The following is a 21,221-nucleotide window of genomic DNA, read 5'->3' on the forward strand; positions in this document are numbered from 1 at the left end:
AAATAATGATGATAATTATGTCTACCTTGTAGGCAATTCTTTCAAAGTGCCAGTCTTCGTTTTTAAACCAGAATTTTTCGAGGCGGTCTTCGCGAGATTCTTCTTCGCACCTAGGGTCTTGGCGAGATTCTTCTTCGCACCTAGCTGTTCGGCAGTGCCTTGCCCGGTCTTCAGTCACCTGAAGTTTTCGAAACAAAAATTCAATAAAACTTCTTTAAATTCTTACAGGAAAATGTGGAGATTCGAATTAAACGACCTAAAATGGCATATAACGCACCGTTAAACATACATACCTGATCTCCACCCATGAAAAGAAATTCGTCTTCATCCTCCAAGCCATAGTTTTTGCTGAGCTCCTCGATGATTTCTATCATGCCTTTGGTTGAGTTTTCGTTGCGAGGAATTATACCCAAAGGAACCTAAAATAAATGAAGAATTTTTAACAGTCTGTAGAATGTAATGTTGTATAATATTTGAGAATTCGAAATTTGTTTGAGATTACGTCACTGTGAAACAACCGTTCTCAAATTATACCTCTACAGTTTTGGCAGAAAGTTCCTTTGAATATTTCTGGGGAATATGCCAAAAGACGCAATCGTTAAATTCTTGTAGACTTGGAAGGTGTTTCACCAGTATCTTTGTGCAAATAAGGATCATATCTCTTTTCATCTTTGAATGATCATGAGAGGATGGTAAAAAATCTCTGATAGGGACATCCTTCAGCCTAGCGGTGTGCACATCAGGTCTCCAGACACTGGATCCAAAATGGCAAAAGAATGAAACCAATGGAACGATTTATTTGGGTAGGAGAGACTCTTTTGTCACTGCTGTTCCCCTCAGGCAAAATCGTCGATTCTGTAGAGGTCACGAAATTGCCGAGTACAGACGTCAAAAAAAAAAATTCAAAATGGCTGCCGAGCGAGCACTGACAAAAACAAAAAATTAGGAGTTTTCAATTGCCTACTACAGCAGAATAAGACAGAGAAATGCAGTAAAATAAAAAGTAAACAAACCTTGAACCTTTTGTTTGTCAAAATAAGGAAAATATTCTAGCTTTAGTAATGTTTACATTCAGAAATAAATCCATTTTCCACCAGACCTACAACAAGGTTTCAAACCACGCTGCGGCATTACTGGCAATGAATTCTGACATTAAAAATGTTGGTCCAGTTCCCTAGAAAGGGTATGATTACACTTCCAAATGACTTTTTTTTACAATAACATTTGTCTTCTCACAAATCCAAAAATAAAGGTTATAAAACCAACACGGGGGTCAACATTCTTTACAACAAACCGTCAGATCAAACTTTATAAAGATCAACCACATAAATGTCACTTGTTTTCCTGATATCTGAATAATATTAAAACCTTTCTGTATATATTTGGTTCTTCAAAACCATTTCCCTTTCCCGCAGCAGGCTTTAAAGTTCATGTTGACCCCCGGTTTTATTTGCGCGGTAATCTAGAAAGGCCTTTAGTGCGGTATAAACAAATGATTTCATTGGTTTAAAAAAGTCAAAACATCAAGCTATATCACGTGATCAGAATCATGATCGGACTAAACGGAAGCCGTGGTCATATGTCATATGATATTTTCGCGCGTTTTAATTCGGCAAAGTTTAGTAAACTCGACCACGTATCAATGTTTTGATTTTTCAAGCGGGGATTTCTGTAGAATGATAAAATATGGCTTGGCTGGAATCGACACCATAACAGCAGTGTTGTCTGGTGCTGACGTGCATATCACAATTTTCGCCACCTAGACTGAAAGATGGACACGGTTTGATCTTAATTTTCTTCAGCGATTCATGGAAGGCGACGGTTGAACTACGTTCGTCGATGTATTCGGAGCAAAACTCATCAAGTTTTGACAGGGTGATCCTTCGGGTCTTCATCTGCATAATGAAGTGCGAAGCCATTACCATCAGTGTCTCGTCAAATGCAGGAAGGAATCTAGATGCCAACCCATCATTAATGTTATCGATTTGAACCTCTCGACATAGAAGTTTGATGAGCAGCACGGCTTGACTTGTTTCAATTGGAGTATTCTTGGTTAAGAACTTGGTTAGGAACTTCAAAGCTTTTCTGTCTGTAAGAAAACGGTCCCGTGCAATCTTCCATTGGATAACTCTCTTGTCAAAATCTTTTCCCATTTCTTCTAGCTTTCTCGTAAGACTAAGACCATGAACTGTTAGTCCAAAACGTGAGAGAACTGACATTGCCTTTAAAGAGAATAAAAAAGAAAATTTCATATTTTTTAAACAAATTAGAAACAGCCCCCGTGTATTACCTTAAAGGTAATAAAAGTTAGATGAAGTAATATATTTTCTGTAATAGCCAAATAAGTTATAAGTTATAAAACTCTTTAGAAATTTCTTTGTTGTTTGTGGAAGTTTCTTTGCTATCTTTAGATCTAAAATAGCAGCTGCCTCAAAATTTTGATAGAATATAGTTGAACGATTAGTAAATATGTAGAAATTAATAAAATTTGCCGAGGATTCTCTGAGCAGTGAACATTTGAAATTCGATGTTCTGTGATTATTCTTGAAAGGTTTTCTTATATTTTATCAATAAAAACTGTCATCACACAATGAATAAATTAAAAATGTAGCACGATTTTATTCAAATTCTCTTCGATTAAGTATTCCCATAAGCAAAGCAAAATTTAAATGGCTTTCTCCCAAAGCAACAGTTTGCTATCAATGATATAATACAATAGAATAGTAGGAGTGGTATTTCCATCTATATTTCTATTACCCCTACGGTAATACAGTAATGTTGTCTTAGAGTAGCCCCCAGGTTGCTTTGTACTAGCAGAGCCTGGCTAAATGTCAATGTGGTTGTAGTCAAAACTAATGTTCTTGACTTTAAAGTACATTTAATCCACTCACTTTCAAGCTATGTTATAAAACCAGGATAATTTTCTTACTTTTACACAAATATCTTTGGGATTATGTTGATTTTGTTAGCAGTAAGGTTAAAATCCTGGTAGAATGATTAAGTGATTAAAGACACAAGGGCGCAGATCATAATTATCAGAGAGAGAAAATAAAATACTTTTTCATGATCCTCATAACAACATGTAGTGTTAAAGCAATAACCAGCTAATTATCCATCACTCAGGAGATTTGGCTGGTAGAGTAGCAAATGCATTTATTATAGATTAGGGTATTATAGCAGATTATAGATAAGGTAATTTTAGAAAATTGTCTGCGCTATAGTTTCAAGTGTCAGAAAGCTCTCAGAACCAGCCACTCTAAGAAGATACATCTGATGATGAGAAATAGCTGGTTATTCCTTTAAATAGATATTATTAGATTAAGATACAAGGACTTACCGTTGATCGGAGCCCGGACCATCTTAAAAAATAACCAAATCTGTATGCAAATGATGAAAGTAAACGATTATGTGAATGTAGTAGCAAGGAAATGAAGAAGGTGCTTTGATTTTGATCATGATCATACAGTCCATCTGCTAGGGAAGTGAGTGCAGGACAAATTTCCGAACTTTCATTGCTTAAACGGTTGATGCTGGCATTGATGACAGAATACTGATCATTATGGTGCAATGATGCATTTTCATTTGAATTATATTTCTGCATCTCTACTACCAGAAACTTAATAAGTTCTTGTAACAAAATATTTCTCGTATCCGCTTTATTGATAAGGGTTTTGATACCACTAGCTATTGACTTCATTGCAAACGACTTTATAACCATTCCAATTGTGTCCATAGCATTGACTTTAAACGTTTTTGATGTCTTTGGAAAGCGAATTGATATCTAAATGAAATTTAGTAGGTGTGTATTATGAATTTTGAAGGTAACTTTCAAAAGCTAGGGGTAACCTCTTGTCTTGACCACTATTTTTCTAGACCTCAATACATGAAAGTTCAAAGGCATAATAATACCTTGGATCTGTCAACTAAAAACCTTTTCAATCTTTTTGATAACTATTTCAAATTTGGCAAAAAAGTTCTCTTAAAGTAACTGCAAGAAAATCAACTATCTTTAAGTAAGTACCTCCAATGTTTCATCAGATCTATCAGGAACAAGTTGTTCATCAGCCAAATTTGAGGACGAGTGATGAATTGGTGGATGCTGCGTTTTTGGCACCAAAGCATGAGTATAATCAGCATTCTTTAACACATTTACAACTTGATAACGAGGCACATTTGTGGTTGATGATGAAGGTATTTGATTATTCGTAACAAGTGTTTGTAAAGTTGGCAACAAAGAAATTTGAGAAGGAGATAAAAATGACAACGATGGAATCTTTAACGTAGGAATATTAATTCTTGATGGAGCGGTTATGGTTTGTGTTTGGGGAGCAGTTAAAACTTGAAATGGATTCAAAGGTTTCGCAATTTTTTTGGAATTTTTGCTTGGTGATGGTACCCTCAATCTTTTAAAACGTAATGGAGACCCAAAAATGTTTTCTTGGTTGGACCAATTTACTTCAAAGTCATTACAGAGCTTCTTTTTCTCGTTTAATTTCTTTTCCAGACTTTGTATTGACTCAATATTGTCCTTACATTTTTGCATAGTTTTGTGTCATTGTTATGAAAAATCCAAGGTTTCCATTTTGATAGCCCTTTTAAGGGGGGGGGGGGTGACAAATGTCTTGTTTTTTAATAAAAAGTAAACTGGAGCTTCTACATCATCAGAAAAAATGTCAACACCACAAATGAAACATAATTGGTCTATCTCAATAAAAGTTGACGAGTTGGCGGTCTTTAGTGGTGTTGAGGTCATTACATTTTTTCTAAATTGTGACGGCCTCTGGCCTATGTTTTGATATGTTTTAATTTTATGTTACGTCATTAGTCACTTGGGTTTGCGTTACTTATTGTCTTCAGTGTCTTTTGTATGTCATCTTCGTATTGTTTATAATGTATATAATTAGGTCATTAGGGAATTATAGAATTTTGAGGCGTAGGAATTAAATTGTAAACGAATTTTCTACATTTATGTAACAGTAGTAATGTTGTGTATGTGATGTGAAGTCCAATTTGTGATGTGCTTGTTTTGGTGTCGTGGAAAACTTTTTTAGTTAGTATCTATTTTGATTTGTATTTAGTCAGTAAACTTTTATTTCTATCCTATCTATGTTCTAATGTGTTTGCTTGTATAGGCCTAGGTTAAGATTGCTTTAGGATAAAGTTTTTCGTTTGTACATATTCTAAGAGTTTGTATTTTTTGTGTTTAGCGTTTAGAATAGCAATCCAATCATCGATAAAGTCTATACAGTACCATGTCAAACTGAACCCAATGATGGTAAGACTTGGTACATCCCACACCATGGGGTTTACCACCCCAGAAAACCTGACAAGATTCGTGTCGTGTTCGACTGTAGTGCCAAATTCAAAGACATATCTTTAAATTCAATGCTGCTACAGGGTCCTGATCTCACAAATCAACTTGTTGGCGTACTGTCCAGATTCAGAAAAGAGCCAGTTGGATTCTTTGGAGACATCGAGAAGATGTTCTAAAGAGTCAAAGTTCCTGATGATCAGCAGGACTTCTTGAGATTCCTTTGGTGGAAAGATGAAGTTTTGAACTCAGAACTGAAGGAGTACAGGTTGACTGTTCATCTACAAGGTGCAATTTCATCTCCAAGTTGCGTCAACTTTGCTCTTCGAAAGACTACAGACGAAAAATACGACCCAGAAGTAGCAGCAATCCTGAAAGAAAGCTTCTATGTGGACGATCTACTGAAATCCACGACCACTGAGGAGAAAGCAAAACAGCTATTATGGGATACCAAAGCACTTTGCAACGATGGAGGATTCAATCTTGTGCAACTTGGATCTACCTCAAGAGCAATCATTGATACAATTCCAGTTGAAGACAGGATGAAAGGAATCAAAAACCTCGACTCATCCACATCAACTTTGCCAATAGAAAGAGTGTTGGGTGTGTCTTGGTGCATCCAAAATGACGAGTTCAACTTCAGAATTGTTCTCAAAGACAAACCATTAACCAGGCGTGGTATATTGTCATCAGTAAGCTCAATCTACGATCCACTGGGATTTGCAGCACCTGTCATGCTGCTCGTCAAACGCTTACTTCAAAAGCTCATCAAAGACAACAAAGGCTGGGATGACCAAATCTCTGGCGAAGAGCGTGCCATATGGGAGAAATGGAGATTGCAGCTTCCCAGTCTAGAAAACGTAACCATCAAACGATGCTTCAAGCCTGAAAACTTTGGCAAAGTCATCAAAGCAACTGCCCACCACTTCTCTGACGGATCAACCATTGGTTACGGTCAATGCAGTTATCTGCAGCTGACAGATGATAAAGAGCAAATCTCAACAAGTTTCCTGATGGGAAAATCACGTGTTGCACCCCTGAAACAGATTTCAGTTCCTAGAATGGAAGTGACAGCCGCTGTAACGTCTATCAAAGTTTCTAACCTGCTCAACCAAGAACTGAAGTATGAAAACTTGGAGCATGTGTTTTGGACGGACAGCAAAGTAGTCCTGGGTTACATCAACAACGAAAGCAAATCCTCCCATGTATTCGTCGCAAATCGAATAAAAATAATTCGCGACAACTCAACCAACAAACAATGGAATCATGTCCCAGGCAAAATCAATAGTAGTGATATTGGTTCAAGAGGAATCGAGGCATCAAAACTCAATGAAAGTAGATGGCTTCAAGGCCCTGAATTCCTCCAGAAACCCTACAAAACTAAAACCGGAGCCGCAATCTACGAAGATGATCATCCAGAGGTGAAAACAAAGAAGAAAGTCTTGATGATCAAAGGTCACAGTGAGCAAACGAGCTTCATCAATCATCTCATTTCACAGACAAACAACTGGTGGAAGCTGAAAAGAGTTATTGCAAGAATAATGATATGGAGATCAAAACAGTCTAATTACACCCAAATCACCTTAGACGACACGCAAGCAGCAGAAGTAACAGTCATCAAGCTGATATAAGAGAATTCATTCCATAAAGACATCTCTTCTCTGACAAACAAAGAGGAGAAGTACACTGGTCAGCTATCTTCATTGAACCCATTCGTCGACGACAATGGTTTACTTCGAGTTGGAGGTCGTCTTCGAAAATCAAACCTCAACCCAGAATGCAAGAACCCTATTATCTTGCCAAAGAAACATGCATTGTCAAGAATGATTGTCAGTTGGTATCATTCAAAAGTAGCTCACTGTGGAAGAGGAATTACAATGAATGCTGTTCGCACTGCTGGCTATTGGATTGTCAACCTCAACTCACTCACAAGATCAATTATCAAAGATTGTGTCAAGTGTCGTCGCAATAGAGGAAAGTGTTCCACTCAACTGATGGCAGACCTACCTACAGAAAGAACAGAAGAAGTCCCTCCATTCACCTACTTTGGGGTCGAAATGTTCGGCCCATTTCAAGTCAAAGAACGAAGATCCACTTTAAAGAAGTTCGTCGCCCTTATCACTTGCTTAAACACACGAGCAGTTCATCTGGAGAGCTCCGGTCATATGTACACTGATCACTTCATCATGATGCTGAGACGCTTCATTGGTCGCAGAGGTCAAGTCCGACTGCTTCGCTCCGACAACGGCACCCACTTCGTCGGCTGCGACAACGAAATGAAACGAGCAATCAATGAAATGGACGACAAGACAATTGAAATCTTCCTCCAACAACAAGGTGGCGAACGGATGGGATGGAAGAGAAATTCCCCCTCATCAAGTCATATGGGCCTCATAAGGTCAGCTCGGTCATTTTTTCTTCTTTAATTTACAATCTGGGCTGAGTCTTAACAACGAGGCGTTTCTCACTCTTCTAGTTGAAATTGAGGCTATCATCAACTCTAGACCTTTGACAGACACTTTGTCTGATGATAGGGAACTACCACTATCACCAATTAATCTTTATGAAAAAAAACTATGAAAGGCAGGGTAGTTCTCCCGCCACCAGGAAACTACTCTGTCAACGACCTCATAAGGAGACGCTGGCGACGAGTACAACACATCGCCAATGAATTCTGGAGCAGATGGAGAAAAGAGTATCTGCAAACGTTGCAACGACGATCAAAATGGCAACACAAGATCCGAAACTTTTCAATCGACGACGTTGTCCTACTGAAAGAAACCAATTTTCGAAATGATTGGCAGTTAGCAAGGATTACTGACGTGTTCAAAGATGAAAACAGCGTCGTCCGCAGTTGTCAAATTCGAACGCAACGTGGCCTGTTCAACAGGCCAATCCACAAACTCATTTTACTCATCGAGGCTGATCGGACAAACGTCGAGTCCGAATAAAACGTTCGCTCTTGTGCTGTGTTCCTGCTGGGGCCGCCGGTGAGGCCGAAGATCGTTCTAATGGTTGTATGTTGTAGCATGTTGTGTTATGATAGTGATACAATACTTTGATATCACGAACTGAATTTGGTATGTTGACCCCCCCCCCCGAGGATGCTCAATAAGAGAAAAGATGAACCTTTCTGGGGTGCCATGTGACGGCCGCAGGCCTATGTTTTGATATGTTTTAATTTTATGTTACGACATTAGTCACTTGGGGTTGCGTCACTTATTGTCTTCAGTGTATTCAATTTTATTGCGTCTTTTGTATGTCATCTTCGTATTGTTTATAATGTATATAATTAGGTCATTAGGGAATTATAGAATTTTGAGGCGTAGGAATTAAATTGTAAACGAACTTTTTACATTTATGTAACAGTAGTAATGTTGTGTATGTGATGTGAAGTCCAATTTATGGTGTGCTGTCCAATTTGTGGTGTGCTTGTTTTGGTGTCGTGGAAAACTTTTTTAGTTAGTATCTATTTTGGTTTGTATTTAGTCAGTAAACTTTTATTTCTATCCTATCTATGTTCTAATGTGTTTGCTTGTATAGCCCTAGGTTAAGATAGCTTTAGGATAAAGTTTTTCGTTTGTACATATTCCAAGAGTTCGTATTTTTTGTATTTTAGCGTTTGGAATAGCAATCCAATCAGTAGAAAAATATCGCACACCTATTCGTATCCTCCCAACGTCCCCTGTGGCCGTTACATAAATAAAATGGAAAAAAAAGGAATAATCAAGTAACCTTTTTTTTTATCATCATTAGTAATACCATATACTCGTAACAATTTTTTTTCCAACCACTTTCACACTAAATACAGCAAAAACAATTTTAATTTCCAATCACTTTCACACTAAATACAGCAAAAATAGACTCTTAAATTTTCCTGATAAAAAATTCGCCATATTTGTTTATGTTTTTTGTTTATGTTTTGATGATTTCGCAGAGCTCTCCCCCGCAGCTGATAATTTTGCCCCAAAAAGCAAGTCGGACATGCTGCGTAAGTATATTCTGCTGTAAATCCGTGGTTTATACGGCAATATCTACTTTGCGAGCGTTTTTCTACAAGATCTTGTATTAAAAAAAAACTTCGTCTTCACAGCTCGAATTTATTCGCGTTGTGATACTCACGGTACCCCTATCCCACTGACTACATGGCATAAGAATGCTGGCCGAAGGTAAACGAAAATAGGTAAATATGAAAACGAAAAATCTCAAAACAGGTAGGTACTAAATAAACTCTTTTCTTATATTTAAAGTGCTAATAAAAGTAAAAATGGCTAGCAAAGATAATAAAGGTAAAAAGAGGAGCAGTGAAGGGGAATCGTCCCAGACCCAGAGGAGGCAGACTTATTTAATCACGTACAGTCAGGCTGACATTGAGGTTGTTCCCACCCGGGAGCATTTAGTAAAGATCTAGGTTGAGGCATTCGGCGGAGAGAGCGCTGTCAAACATTGGTCTGCGTGCAAGGAGTCCCATTAAGATGGCAACCCACACTACCATTTGGCCCTTCCATTGGAAAATAGAACGCGCTTTGTGGACATTGAAAATAGATTTGACTTGCAGTACCCAAAGGTAAATGCCATTTCAGAGAATTTCACACCAGTTATGAGGACGCTTTCATATACATCAGAAAGGAGGATGAAGATTATATAGTGTCCGAGAACCACCCGTACCTTTTGAATAGACTGAGAACTGCTGCTGTGACCGCCATGAAGATGAACAAGTCAAGAATGGATGATGGTAGTGATGATGAAGATAGTGAGAAAGATGAACCAAGAAAGAGAGGAAGGTATGATGGGGGTAGGAGAGGTAAAGAAAAATTAGACGAGATCGCAGTTTTTGAACTCATAACAAGACAGAACGTGAGATCCGAGGATGAGCTTCTTTTACAGGCAAGGTTGCAATACGATGAAGGAAAGGAGGACTTACTGAGATTAGTCATGAGGATGCCTTGAGCTAAGAAGAGAAAATGATCAAGACAGCTTGCGATGTTAAGGATTCGAAGAAAAAGGCAGAGAGAAAGAAGATGTCCAGGATGGAAATATTAAGAGAGGCAAGGAACATGGAGTTTGTGTGTAATAACGGATATAAGTTGTGCACTGAAGAGGTGTTAGAAAAAAACGACATTAACGTTCAGAATTTTAAAGCAGTAGTTTTGAAGGCTTTGGAATTTGGGCGTGACAAAATGAACACCGTCCGGACACCGTTGGAAAACACTTGAAACCTTTGCTGAAATTTCTTGGGAGATCTCTTAAATTGAAAAATTTGGAAAATGAAAACAATTTTGAACTTGATATTCATACATATACATACAGTTCTATGATTCATGTTATCAATACTTGGTTCTTATTCCTTTCTTTTCGATAGCCAAATCAATTCGTTTAGGCATATAGTCAATAGCACGGTCGATGACTTCTGGGCTGTACTCTAAGATTGTCGTGCGAACTCGTCTACAAAACAGCTCAAAGGTTTCATGTTCAATCTTTCTCTCCAAAGCGTCTTCGTTAAGCTTCCTGCGTATGTTGTGAAACGCGTTCTCTATGGGGTTGAGATCCAGACTGCGTGCCGGTATCTTGAAAAGGCAGTATCCTACAGCATCCATGGCCAACCATCCAGGGTCTCCATCTTGCAAAAGTAATTTTCCTCTTGGATTGGCCGACACTTGAAACATTTCTGGAAACAGCTCCCTGATATAGTCTTCACAGAACTGTCCGTTCAGTCTCTCCGTGTAATGATGACATTCGCTAAAACCTCTTCCCGAACTTTGCAGTGCGGGAACCGAGTCCTTCTTTTTTCCCCTTTGCAGTATTGTACAAAACCAATTATTTGCCTTTTTTCATGTAAATTCTCGTTCTACAAGTTTTTGCGTAATCGCAAGGGTTAGTTTTGTGGACAGAGGAAACCCCGTCAAGGTAAAATGCAATCCCCTCCTTCCAAAAGTTTGCTGGGAGCTTTTTACACCTTTTTTCAAATCTCAGTTTTTTCTTGAGGTCTACCTTTATTAAAATTCCTTTCCTTCGACACTTGGTCAAACAAACAGAAAAACGATTAGATAAACAAACGGAAAAGATGGAACTGTTCATGAAGAAAATTGGGAAATGTCTTATCATTTTCCTCCCTAGGCTAAACGGATCACCTCTGATTTACTTTGATATAAGTAGGGAGGACATAATCCACACTTTGGCCATAACAAGTTGTTTTTCGAAGGACATTTTTTGAGTGCTGATTCTGAAAATCATAGTAATTTTCGCTGAAAATCAAAAGCCTAGTCCCTATGCACCAAGTTGGCAATTTATATATATCTGTGTGGAGCTTGTACCGACTGTTCTTTGACCATTTCTAGGAATTATATTAATTTCTTTGATCCAATGGCTTCCAAAAAGGCCACTTATGATACCATAGGGCTTAGATGGAAGAGTTTGAGTTCTGGTGCTGGGACGCACCGGGGTGGCTAATATACTAGAAATTGATTGAAATTTTTGTTGAACTAGCTGTAAGAAACATTTTCTAGCCTTGCTTACCTTAAAGTGAGATTTTTTTGTGGGAATTAGTCTCAACTGAAAAAGTAAATTTTTCAGTTGACACCAAAGTCTGTAAAATTAAATTTGGCGAAACACAATATAAAACTCGGATCTTGAGAAATTGATATTCAGGCAAAGTTAGGCCATAATCTGAAATTGAAAATGCAGTTTTGTTCTGACTTTCCAAAAAAAAAAGCATGTTTCTGCACTGAAAGATAATGTTTGTGACCGAGAGAATAAGTTTATTGCTTCCGTTTGTAGCTTATCTGGCTTCTTTTTACCTTGTAAATATGGGGTACCCCAAAGATCTCGAAGTGAGTTTTTCCGTAATGTAATGGATAGTTTTTGGTGATTATTCAGTACGTGGCGAGGTCCTCTCAGAGGTACAAAAGATTTATGACGATTACAAGACGTTCTCCTCATAGCTTTTACACGTTGCGCCTCTGAACTGTTGAAATTTGTTTATCCGTAATAACCCCCCCCCCTTAGCAGACTCAAAATTCACACATTCACGACAAAATTTTTCGCAATTCACGCATTCACGCAAATTTTTCTCGAAATTCACGCAAACCCGATTTTTTGGGAAATCTGGGAAATTGTCAAAAATAGGGCTAATTTGCACAAATTTGGGTGAAAAGGGAAAATTCACGCGTTCACGCAAAAAACAGGTCAGATTCACGCATTCACGCAATAGAAAAATGGATTTTCACGTTCATGCAAGTTTTTCCAATTCACGCATTCACGCAAATTTTTCTTGAAATTCACGCAAACCCGATTTTTTGGGAAATCGGGGAAATTGTCAAAAATAGGGCTAATTTGCACAAATTTGGGTGAAAAGGGAAAATTCACCATTCACGCAAAAAACAGGTCAGATTCCCGCTTTCACGCATTCACGCAACCAAAAAAGTCCATTCACGCATTCACGCAAACCGCTGGGGGGCCCCGTAATACAATGGATAATATTTGTTGATCATTCAAAACGTGGCAAGGTCCTCTCAGAGGTACAAAATATTTACGACGATCACAAGGTGTTCTCCTCGTAGCTTTTACACATGACGCTTTTGAACTGTTGGAATTTGTTATAAATTTCTCTCAAAATAATCTGCAGCCAAAACAAAAAAGGCTTTTGATAAAATTTGAATTGTATTGCGATGTTGTGCTCGTTGAAAAGGTATTCACGAGTGGAATATTATCAAATAATAAAAATTCAAAGAAAGCTGAAAAATGAAGAAGAAAAAAAACAACTTCTGACAAAATTGTTCTATAATTACCATTTTCACATGAGTGATTCTTTGATCTTCGAACATCGTCACTGTGAAAAAAATTTCAAAAAATATTCATTTAGTCAAAATATATAAAATATATAGGTTAAGCTGTAGCTGAACGCACTAAAAGTCCTTTGGATGTTGAAGGTGGCTTAAAAGAACAATCAAATATAAAAAAAGAAATCTCAAAGTCTGCATACAAAATCTTAAAAGCTTGACTCTAGTCCTCCCCTGGGTGGCTTATCTTTTAACCATATTTGGATTGTGTACTGTCCCCGTGACTTAATTTTGTTTTTAAATCTGCAAGTAGATTTTTGTCTCACTTCGCTCGCGTTGAATATGTCGTCCAGGAAAAAGCTGTAAAAAAAGCCAAAAAGAATAGTGCAACTCTATGTTTTTGTCAGATAAAAAAAAAAAGACAATACTAAATTGCTTTTTTTAACCCTTGTCATATCTAACTTTTCGAATTTAGATATGCAAAATGTCGTACACACTTTTTAACAGTAACGACGACTCGAATGTTTATTTATGAAGAAAAAGGTGGACTATTTTTTCTCTTGCTTTTTATCGCCCTTTGATAGAAAGGTACCAGCCGGGAAGTATCTTATCCATTTGGTGGACTAACTTTCTTGGGGTTTTTCTTGTTCTTTATGGTAATAAGAATATTTTAAGCTTCTGGGCCACCTGGATTTTTCACCTGGGTATCCATAATGGCGGATTTTTGGTCATGTGACACCCGTAAGCAAAACTGAAAAATCTTTCAAACCAAATATAAGCTTATTATATATCAATCAATCGGAATTTTGATACTGATCAATTTTGAGATAGAAAGTTGGGTATGAAAACTTTCCTATCCCGGGATATGAATCACTTTCGTTTTCTCAGGTTTGGCTGCAGTTGTAGGCGGGCTTTCATCGAGTGAGGCAATTCTTTTAGTCATATCTCAAGAAATATGCTTTTAAACATATCAAAACTTTATGTGCTCCTAGAAAAGGCATTAAAAATTCTTTGTGCAAATTTTCAATAAGTTTGCAGTAAAAATGTGTATTTTACAGACCAGAGTACAATTTCCTTACCGTAGAAAAAAGATTTTTTTCTCTCAAAATTGGCCTTTTTGTCTAAAATGAATGAGTGAAATGATTCTTAATAAGGTTTAGAGCCACTCGATTCTTCATATTATACTTAGACAGGTATATTCCAGGGGAATATATAGGGGCTAAATGTATCTGGTCAGCACTTTATAAGCATATTTTTTTGGTAAGATTTGATCCCAAAAACGGTGAAATTTCCGAGCTATTACTCAAAGGTTTGAGAAAGTCTCTCATTGTATCTCGACATTGAACAAATTTGAACCTTCTATTCTTTAGTTTGACAAATGCAAAGAATTAAGAATACATGTAAATCGTCGTGTGTATTTACAGACCAGAATTAAGTGCTTCTTCTTCTTGCCCTAAAATGTTTAAACTTACCACGAAAAAACCCGAGGGTAATCCGTCAAAATCCTCTAATTCCTATATTCTGCTCTGTAAAATACACACAACGATATCTTTATTATTCATGCATGTAACGAGATTTAGAGGGCTCGAAATCTGTGTAGCCTGTCTTTGAGACTTCGAGAAGTGCTTAGAACTTTCAGAACTGCGTAGCTACCAAAGCATAAAATTTTGATGAAAATAGTCTAGTTTTGAGCCCACTAAGCCATGTATGCATGAGACGTCCGACTTTGAATTATTTTTCTAAAAAAGCCCTAAAGTTTTTATTTCTTGCAAACTTTCTAGATATTAGCACAGATTTTTCGCACAGTCGCTGAACGGCCTGTAAAGTTTATGTCCACCCAACAACCCTCACATGGTATGGGTTGGTCCTAGCAAAGTAACATTTACTTTTCATTAAGTGAAACACATCACCGAGTTGGAGTTACTCCTGATCTCCTAGACGACGGCCAATAATTGGTTCACTACTGCGCCTTCACATGGGATTAATCATAACTGGACGTCTATCTTCCATTGTGTCTTTGAAGCGAGCTTCGTTGCCGCCTGTATTTTAAAATTGGTATAAAAACTTCGACAATATTCCGGCACAATGCTATTTCTTTGAATTACTTAGGTAAAATGATTGATAGATAGCTTGATAGCTTGAAAATTACTCTTAAGTCGCAAAATAATTATTCTCAAATTTATTTATATGCTGAAATGGAGAATTTCAACTGCGTGTATACTTTTGACTCACTTTTGTCCAATTAGTTTTTTTATTGGCTTGAAAAAAAGTATGCCAAAGTTGAGAGCCTGTGTCATAAGAATATCATAATTTGAATTTTATACTCTATAAAATTATTTCATACTTTTGAGTCAAAATTTAGAAATATTAGTCGGAGTTTTGACAAATGCCGATGATTTCGCAACTGTTATCTTTGTTATGATATAGATAAAGGACTTGAGAAGAGTAGAACAACAGAGACTTTTGACGTTGTTAACAAGGTATTCCCGAGTGGTATATCATCAAAATTTATTGCTTCATTTTATGTTTTAACGAGGCGGCAATGAAGCTAGCAGTGCTTTCTACAAAAAAATGAAGTAGAAGGATGTCCAGTCGTTTATATGTTTATGTTCTGACGAAGCCACAGAGACCAGATGATTCTTAAACCTTAAAACCTCCTGAGGGGAAAGGAAAAAGGAATCACCATTAGCAAGCCATATCCGAAACAAGTAAGAATTTTTTCAATCAAGATTTCTTAATATTTTACTTAGATTTTTGTAAAAAACGAGGATAATTTTGAAATGTAGCTTAAGAGGAAAATGGAAGCATTTTTTTATGTGGCAATAACTTCTTAAAAGCGCTTTTAGTTAAAATTCCTAGAGTCTGGCATCTTCAACTAGCTGAAATTGTGTTGCATTCATTAAGTTAAAGCGGGTATACAGTGGTGCATTTGACCATTATACACCTCTTATAATTGCACAGTAACCATTAAGTTTAAAGCCCGAAGGGCTAGAGTAGAATCTCTAACCTTTCTCAGGCAAGAAAAAGTGAAGCCTTAAAAACTGCGCCGTATTTTTGACGACAGATAGAATCTAGCATTTCCTTTGTTTACCATTGATATATTTCTTTTCGAAATTTAGCGGTAAATTATAGTTTCAATCTGTCATTTGTGTAAAAACCAGGCGAGCCGCGCAACTTTGGTAGGATTTTTTGGCTTCAAATACTACCAAAGAGATAGAATTCTAGCCTTCGGCTTCTACTTCATTGACAGTAACCAGAATAGCCCCAAGCAGGTTCACAAATATGGCTTCATCACTAGGCTTCCATTACTTCCATGGCCTAGGCTTATTGGCTCTCGAAGCCATATTATGTTGACGTTTTGTGACCCTACAGACAACACAGATTCTAAGCCCTCTAAATCTCGTTACATGCATGAATGATAATAAAGATAAAGGAATTGGCGCATTTTGACGGATTAAACTCAGTAAATTCTCAAGTTCGGGTATTTCTGTAGTATTCCAATACGTTTCAGGACAAGACAAGCTCCTAGAAGCACTTAAATCTGGTCTGTAAAATACACACTGCAACGATTTACATTATTCATAATTCTTTGCATTAGTCAATCTAAAGAGCAGAAGGTTCTCGTTTAATGTTGAGATGCAATGAGAGAATTTTTCATAAATTGTTTGAAAATTTCACCGTTCGGGAACATGTCTTACCGTAAATCATACTTATGAAGTGCTGACCGGACACATTTAGCCCTTATTTTGTTGCTAAGTACCCCTCTGAGTGAGATTACGAAGAAGTGAGTGGCTCTAAACCCTATTGAGAAACATTTCACTCATTCATTTCAGACAAAAAAGCCAATTTTGAGAGAAAAAGTTCTTTCATTGACGGTAAGGAAATCGTACTCTGGTCTGTAAAATACACATTCTTACTGCAAACTTATTGAAAATTAGTACAAAGAATTTTTAATGCCTTTTCTAGAAGCACATAAAGTTTTATAAAAGGTATATGATGGTGACAGCGGGAATTTAGTGAAGGTAAAACCCCAATTCTAAAATTTGGGTCCGAGAAGATGAGAAAATGAGATCAATGCAAGATGGAGCACAGCCAGGGCGGAAATGAGTAACCTCGTCAATCAATTGATGTAACCCATACTGCAGTTTTATGTCCCTAATGTCCTCTCCTTGATAATTAGTGACATCGCCAGACCACCAATTTGATATTTTTACATTGTAATCGCCAAGAAAAATAGCTAACGTGGGAGAAACATCATAAATTTTCCTGATAGTTTCCTCCAAATTTTGCTTGAATGCAGAAAATTCTTCTACATTTTGACTAGGAGTTCGATAGAGAAGACAAAGAACGAGATGTTTTGAACCAGATTTGACTTCGCAAACAAGACATTCGTCAAGAGCCTTCTATCAACCGAAAGGTGATCTCTGGAATGGAGGCAAACCCCCCTGTTTTAAGTTAGATGGATGATCACATCTGAGTAGGTTGTAGTTGTCAATTTTCAGCCTCAGGTCATCGTCCTCTATGGATGAATCAAGAAATGACTCGCCGATGCAGAAAATATCAAACTTGTGAGCAGCCAGAAATGCGGTAATTGGAGAAGTTTTTAAAAAATTATCAACCCAAACACTGTTCAGATTCAAATGACAAACTGACAAAGTATTTTCCTTCTCCCTAGGCCCCGGGTTTGGTTCAATATCTCCCGCTGAAATAAGTAAACTAAGGCGAAAGAGAATAAAAAAGTATTGAATCCAAAAAATATGAGAGCGATAAGGAGTAGTATTAGAAAACCCCCAAAAGCTTAATAATGTAAAGCGCAAACTTAGACTTAAGTTCAGATAAAAGTACTTACAAGAGTTAAAGCTTCCTATGCACGCTCTATACTGCTGGAAGCTTATTCCCATTATAAGACATCTAGATCAACAAGCTCATAACCAAACATTCTCTTACTTTTTATTTATATCCTAAAAGTCCTTCTCACTAGTTGAGTACGTTTCTACTCAGAAGCAGATTCCTTGTGAGAAGCATAGTTCAAATAAACTTGTCACAAGTAAGACATTACTCTTCAAAATTTTTTTTTACTACTCAAAAGATTTGGGTTTTTGCAGTGTAACCCTGGATCCCATTTTATAAAAATTCAAAAAGATTTTGCTTACCACGTTTTTCTGGACCGAAACTTTGTCTTCCTTTCGTTTTTTTCTTTTTCACAGGTGCCTTGTTTACTTCAATTGTTTGTACTTCAGCAACTTCTTCCTGAAAGGTAGCGAAATGTAAACAGTATTCATATCACAGATGCCTTGGATACCATATTATCTCAAATAAACCAGAATAAACATCTCTTTCATTCAACAGAAATAAGCTTGATTCTTTATGTCTAGCTCTGCCGACCCTGCATCCCATTTTATATAAGAATGTCAAAAAAGATTTTGCTTACCACGTTTTCTGGACCGAAACTTTGTCTTCCTTTCGTTTTTTCTTTTTCACAGGTGCCTTGTTTACTTCAATTGTTTGTACTTCAGCAACATTCTCCTGGAATATAATGAAAAAATGAATCAAATAAAATGAGGAAAACTCCAGATATACCGAGACAAGCTTCTATTAAAAAGAGACTTATAGTCAAATCTAAGATTTAGTAAATTTAAGGGCGGGTCATTATAAAGTGATTTCCGCCCATCAGAGCACTTTGCCTTAGAGCTCATAATGGGAAGATAAAACGGTAAGGATTGTCAAAAAGGTACTCTGGAAAATACCCTTTTACCGTTTCATTTTTTGAATGCTTTTGTTGTTCTGTTGTTTTCGGTTCTGATTGGTCCCTTTCTTTCCTCAATGTTTTAAGTTTATGGGCCAGTGTTGTGTGACCATCTGAAAATAAAAAATAGATTTGCACTCGTTTTGAACTTAAAAAGTATAACAGGTTGCATAGAACTATAATTGAAAACACGAGTATCCAATCGAAATCAAACTTGTTATTTTTCTTTCTTTCTCTTCGAATTTTCTTTTGCTTTGAATGCAGGATACACGCTTCAATTCAAATTTTTGATAAACAAACTCTGAATTTTGAAGTAGGTAAGGTACTTTTGATGATACAATATAGCTTTGAGACAGGGGTGTTGTATTTTGTAGACCGGGGTGGGGGGTACTACCCTTGTCGACCGACAGGGGTGCTCTGCTGGGGTTCGAAAAATGGACCCTACGTGGGACTCGAAATTTGCGAAAAAAGTGACCCTGAATGGGACTGAAATTCCAAAATATTCTACTTTTTCCCCAAATTTTCCAAAAATAAGCACCCTACGAGGGACTGATTTTTCTATTTTGGTGTTTTTGCGACCCTACCTGAGACTCGTGGAGGTTAAAAAAGGTACCCTGACCTGAAAAGAACCATTCCTATTCCATTAGAAAGAAGAAATATAAACTTAAATTTTGATGGGTCATTTATTAAATTCGGTTCATTAGATCGAAAGTTATGCTCTATTGAATAAAAAAGTTACTTTCTGAAAGTGCTCAAAAACGTTAAAAATCGACCAGTAAGATCTAAACTTTGTTTTGTTTTTTATATATATGTGATAAAAGTGTACTATTTACAGATATGTATGATGTAGGGCTACAACAAAGGTTGACAGATAAAAAATACTCATTCCATTTTGAAGGGGATGACTGAATCTAAGACACAGCCAATAAAAAAGTTGCCGAAAACTTTATATACATTATAATCAGTCGCAGAGAGCCGTGCTGCAAAAGATTGTATTTTAAACATTGTAATATTGCACGGAGTTGCCGCTCTGTACAATATTGCAATGTTTATTTTGTCTTGTTTTGTTTTGAAAAATTCCCACCCTCTATTTTCCCAGTCTAAAAAAAAAAAATGTCATGAAATTGATATTGACTCTGACCTGGACGATTTTGAGGATAAAGAGCCAGGTCGAAGCTCAGACGTGTGTAGAAGGTCCTTTCTTATTACACTTTCCCAAGTAGACAAGAATAGGTTTCCAGACCCGGGAGCCTTCGCTTGCATGGTTGCGGATGCTTTTGAGCATGTTCAAAGTTCACGCCGCATCTTACAATGGGCCTGCTGCGCTGAGTCCCACATGGATAGAGGTACTCATTTCCACATGTCAATCAAACTCAACGGTTCAAGGTGGTGGGACCCTATTCGTAAATTTCTCAGACCCACGGAGTCAATGTAAACTTTTCCGAAAAGGAGGCGCTTGGGTATGTGGCAGCATATCGCTATGTTTGCAAAAACAAGCCCATCGAAGATGTGGTCCATAGCCCGAATCATGATGAGCTTGATGTTATTGGGCGGAGTCCCAAAACAAAGAAAGCAATGAAAAAAAACCATGGCAAAACTAAAAGCGTAAAGTCGAAAGCTGGCAAGCGTAAGTCCTCTCTTTGCAGCACTCCCAAGTCCACTAAAATCCCTACACAAGAATCCCCACACCGCGAAAAAAAAATCTTTCGTGAAAAGACTTCAAAACCCGGCAGTTTCAAGCTTCATTGTTAAAAGAAAAATCAAATCTGTGAAACATCTTCATGCGGTCGCTAAAAAGCGAAAGGACTCTGGTGAGACAGACCTAAGTGATTTCATAACAAAGAAAACGCCTTGCGCTGTTAGTAATTCTGTGGCCCAAACATGGAACATTGAGAACGCACCAGAGGACATAGAGTGTGCCAGTCTCTCGCGCATGGACATTGTGCAACATGCTGTGGAGGGAGCTTGCAGGGAAGGTTGCAACGGGAAATGGTACGAGATGGCCGTGGACATTTTGACTAACAACGATATAAATGTTTTTCGTTTTGCTTATCTTGTTTGACGACTCTTAGAGAGGTAGGCAAAAGTTTATCAATTTGATGCTGGTGGGAGGAACTAACTGTGGAAAGATTTTTCTTTTGAGCCCCCTGGAAGATCTTTTCAAAGCTTTTGTTAACCCTGCAGTAGGTAAATACGCATTGATTGGGCTTGACGAAGCCGAAGTTGCATTTCTGAATGATTTTAGATGGACCAGCGAGACGATTGAATGGAATGTTTTCTTACTACTGTTAGAGGGAGCTACCGTACACTTGCCACGCTCAAAGAATCAATACCCAGACGACATGAAAATTGATCGATCAAACACAATTCCTTTTTTTGCTACTAG

At 37.3% G+C, this 21,221-nt stretch overlaps 2 protein-coding genes across 2 annotated transcripts; both read left to right on the forward strand.

Annotated features, from left to right (window-relative positions):
* The first annotated feature begins 5,853 nt into the window (after nt 1–5,853).
* LOC136807638 (uncharacterized) lies at nt 5,854–6,433 on the forward strand. The gene is made up of 2 exons (XM_067064231.1): nt 5,854–6,390; nt 6,428–6,433. Exons 1-2 carry the CDS (start codon nt 5,854–5,856, stop codon nt 6,431–6,433), a joined length of 543 nt encoding a protein of 180 aa, XP_066920332.1.
* Nucleotides 6,434–7,134: 701 nt separating this feature from the next.
* LOC136807639 (uncharacterized) lies at nt 7,135–8,262 on the forward strand. The gene is made up of 2 exons (XM_067064233.1): nt 7,135–7,709; nt 7,899–8,262. Exons 1-2 carry the CDS (start codon nt 7,135–7,137, stop codon nt 8,260–8,262), a joined length of 939 nt encoding a protein of 312 aa, XP_066920334.1.
* Nucleotides 8,263–21,221: the final 12,959 nt, after the last annotated feature.

The sequence above is a fragment of the Clytia hemisphaerica genome, unplaced genomic scaffold (genome assembly GCF_902728285.1).
Source record: "Clytia hemisphaerica strain Z4C2 unplaced genomic scaffold, Clytia hemisphaerica genome assembly, whole genome shotgun sequence".
NCBI classification, from domain to species: Eukaryota; Metazoa; Cnidaria; class Hydrozoa; order Leptothecata; family Clytiidae; genus Clytia; species Clytia hemisphaerica.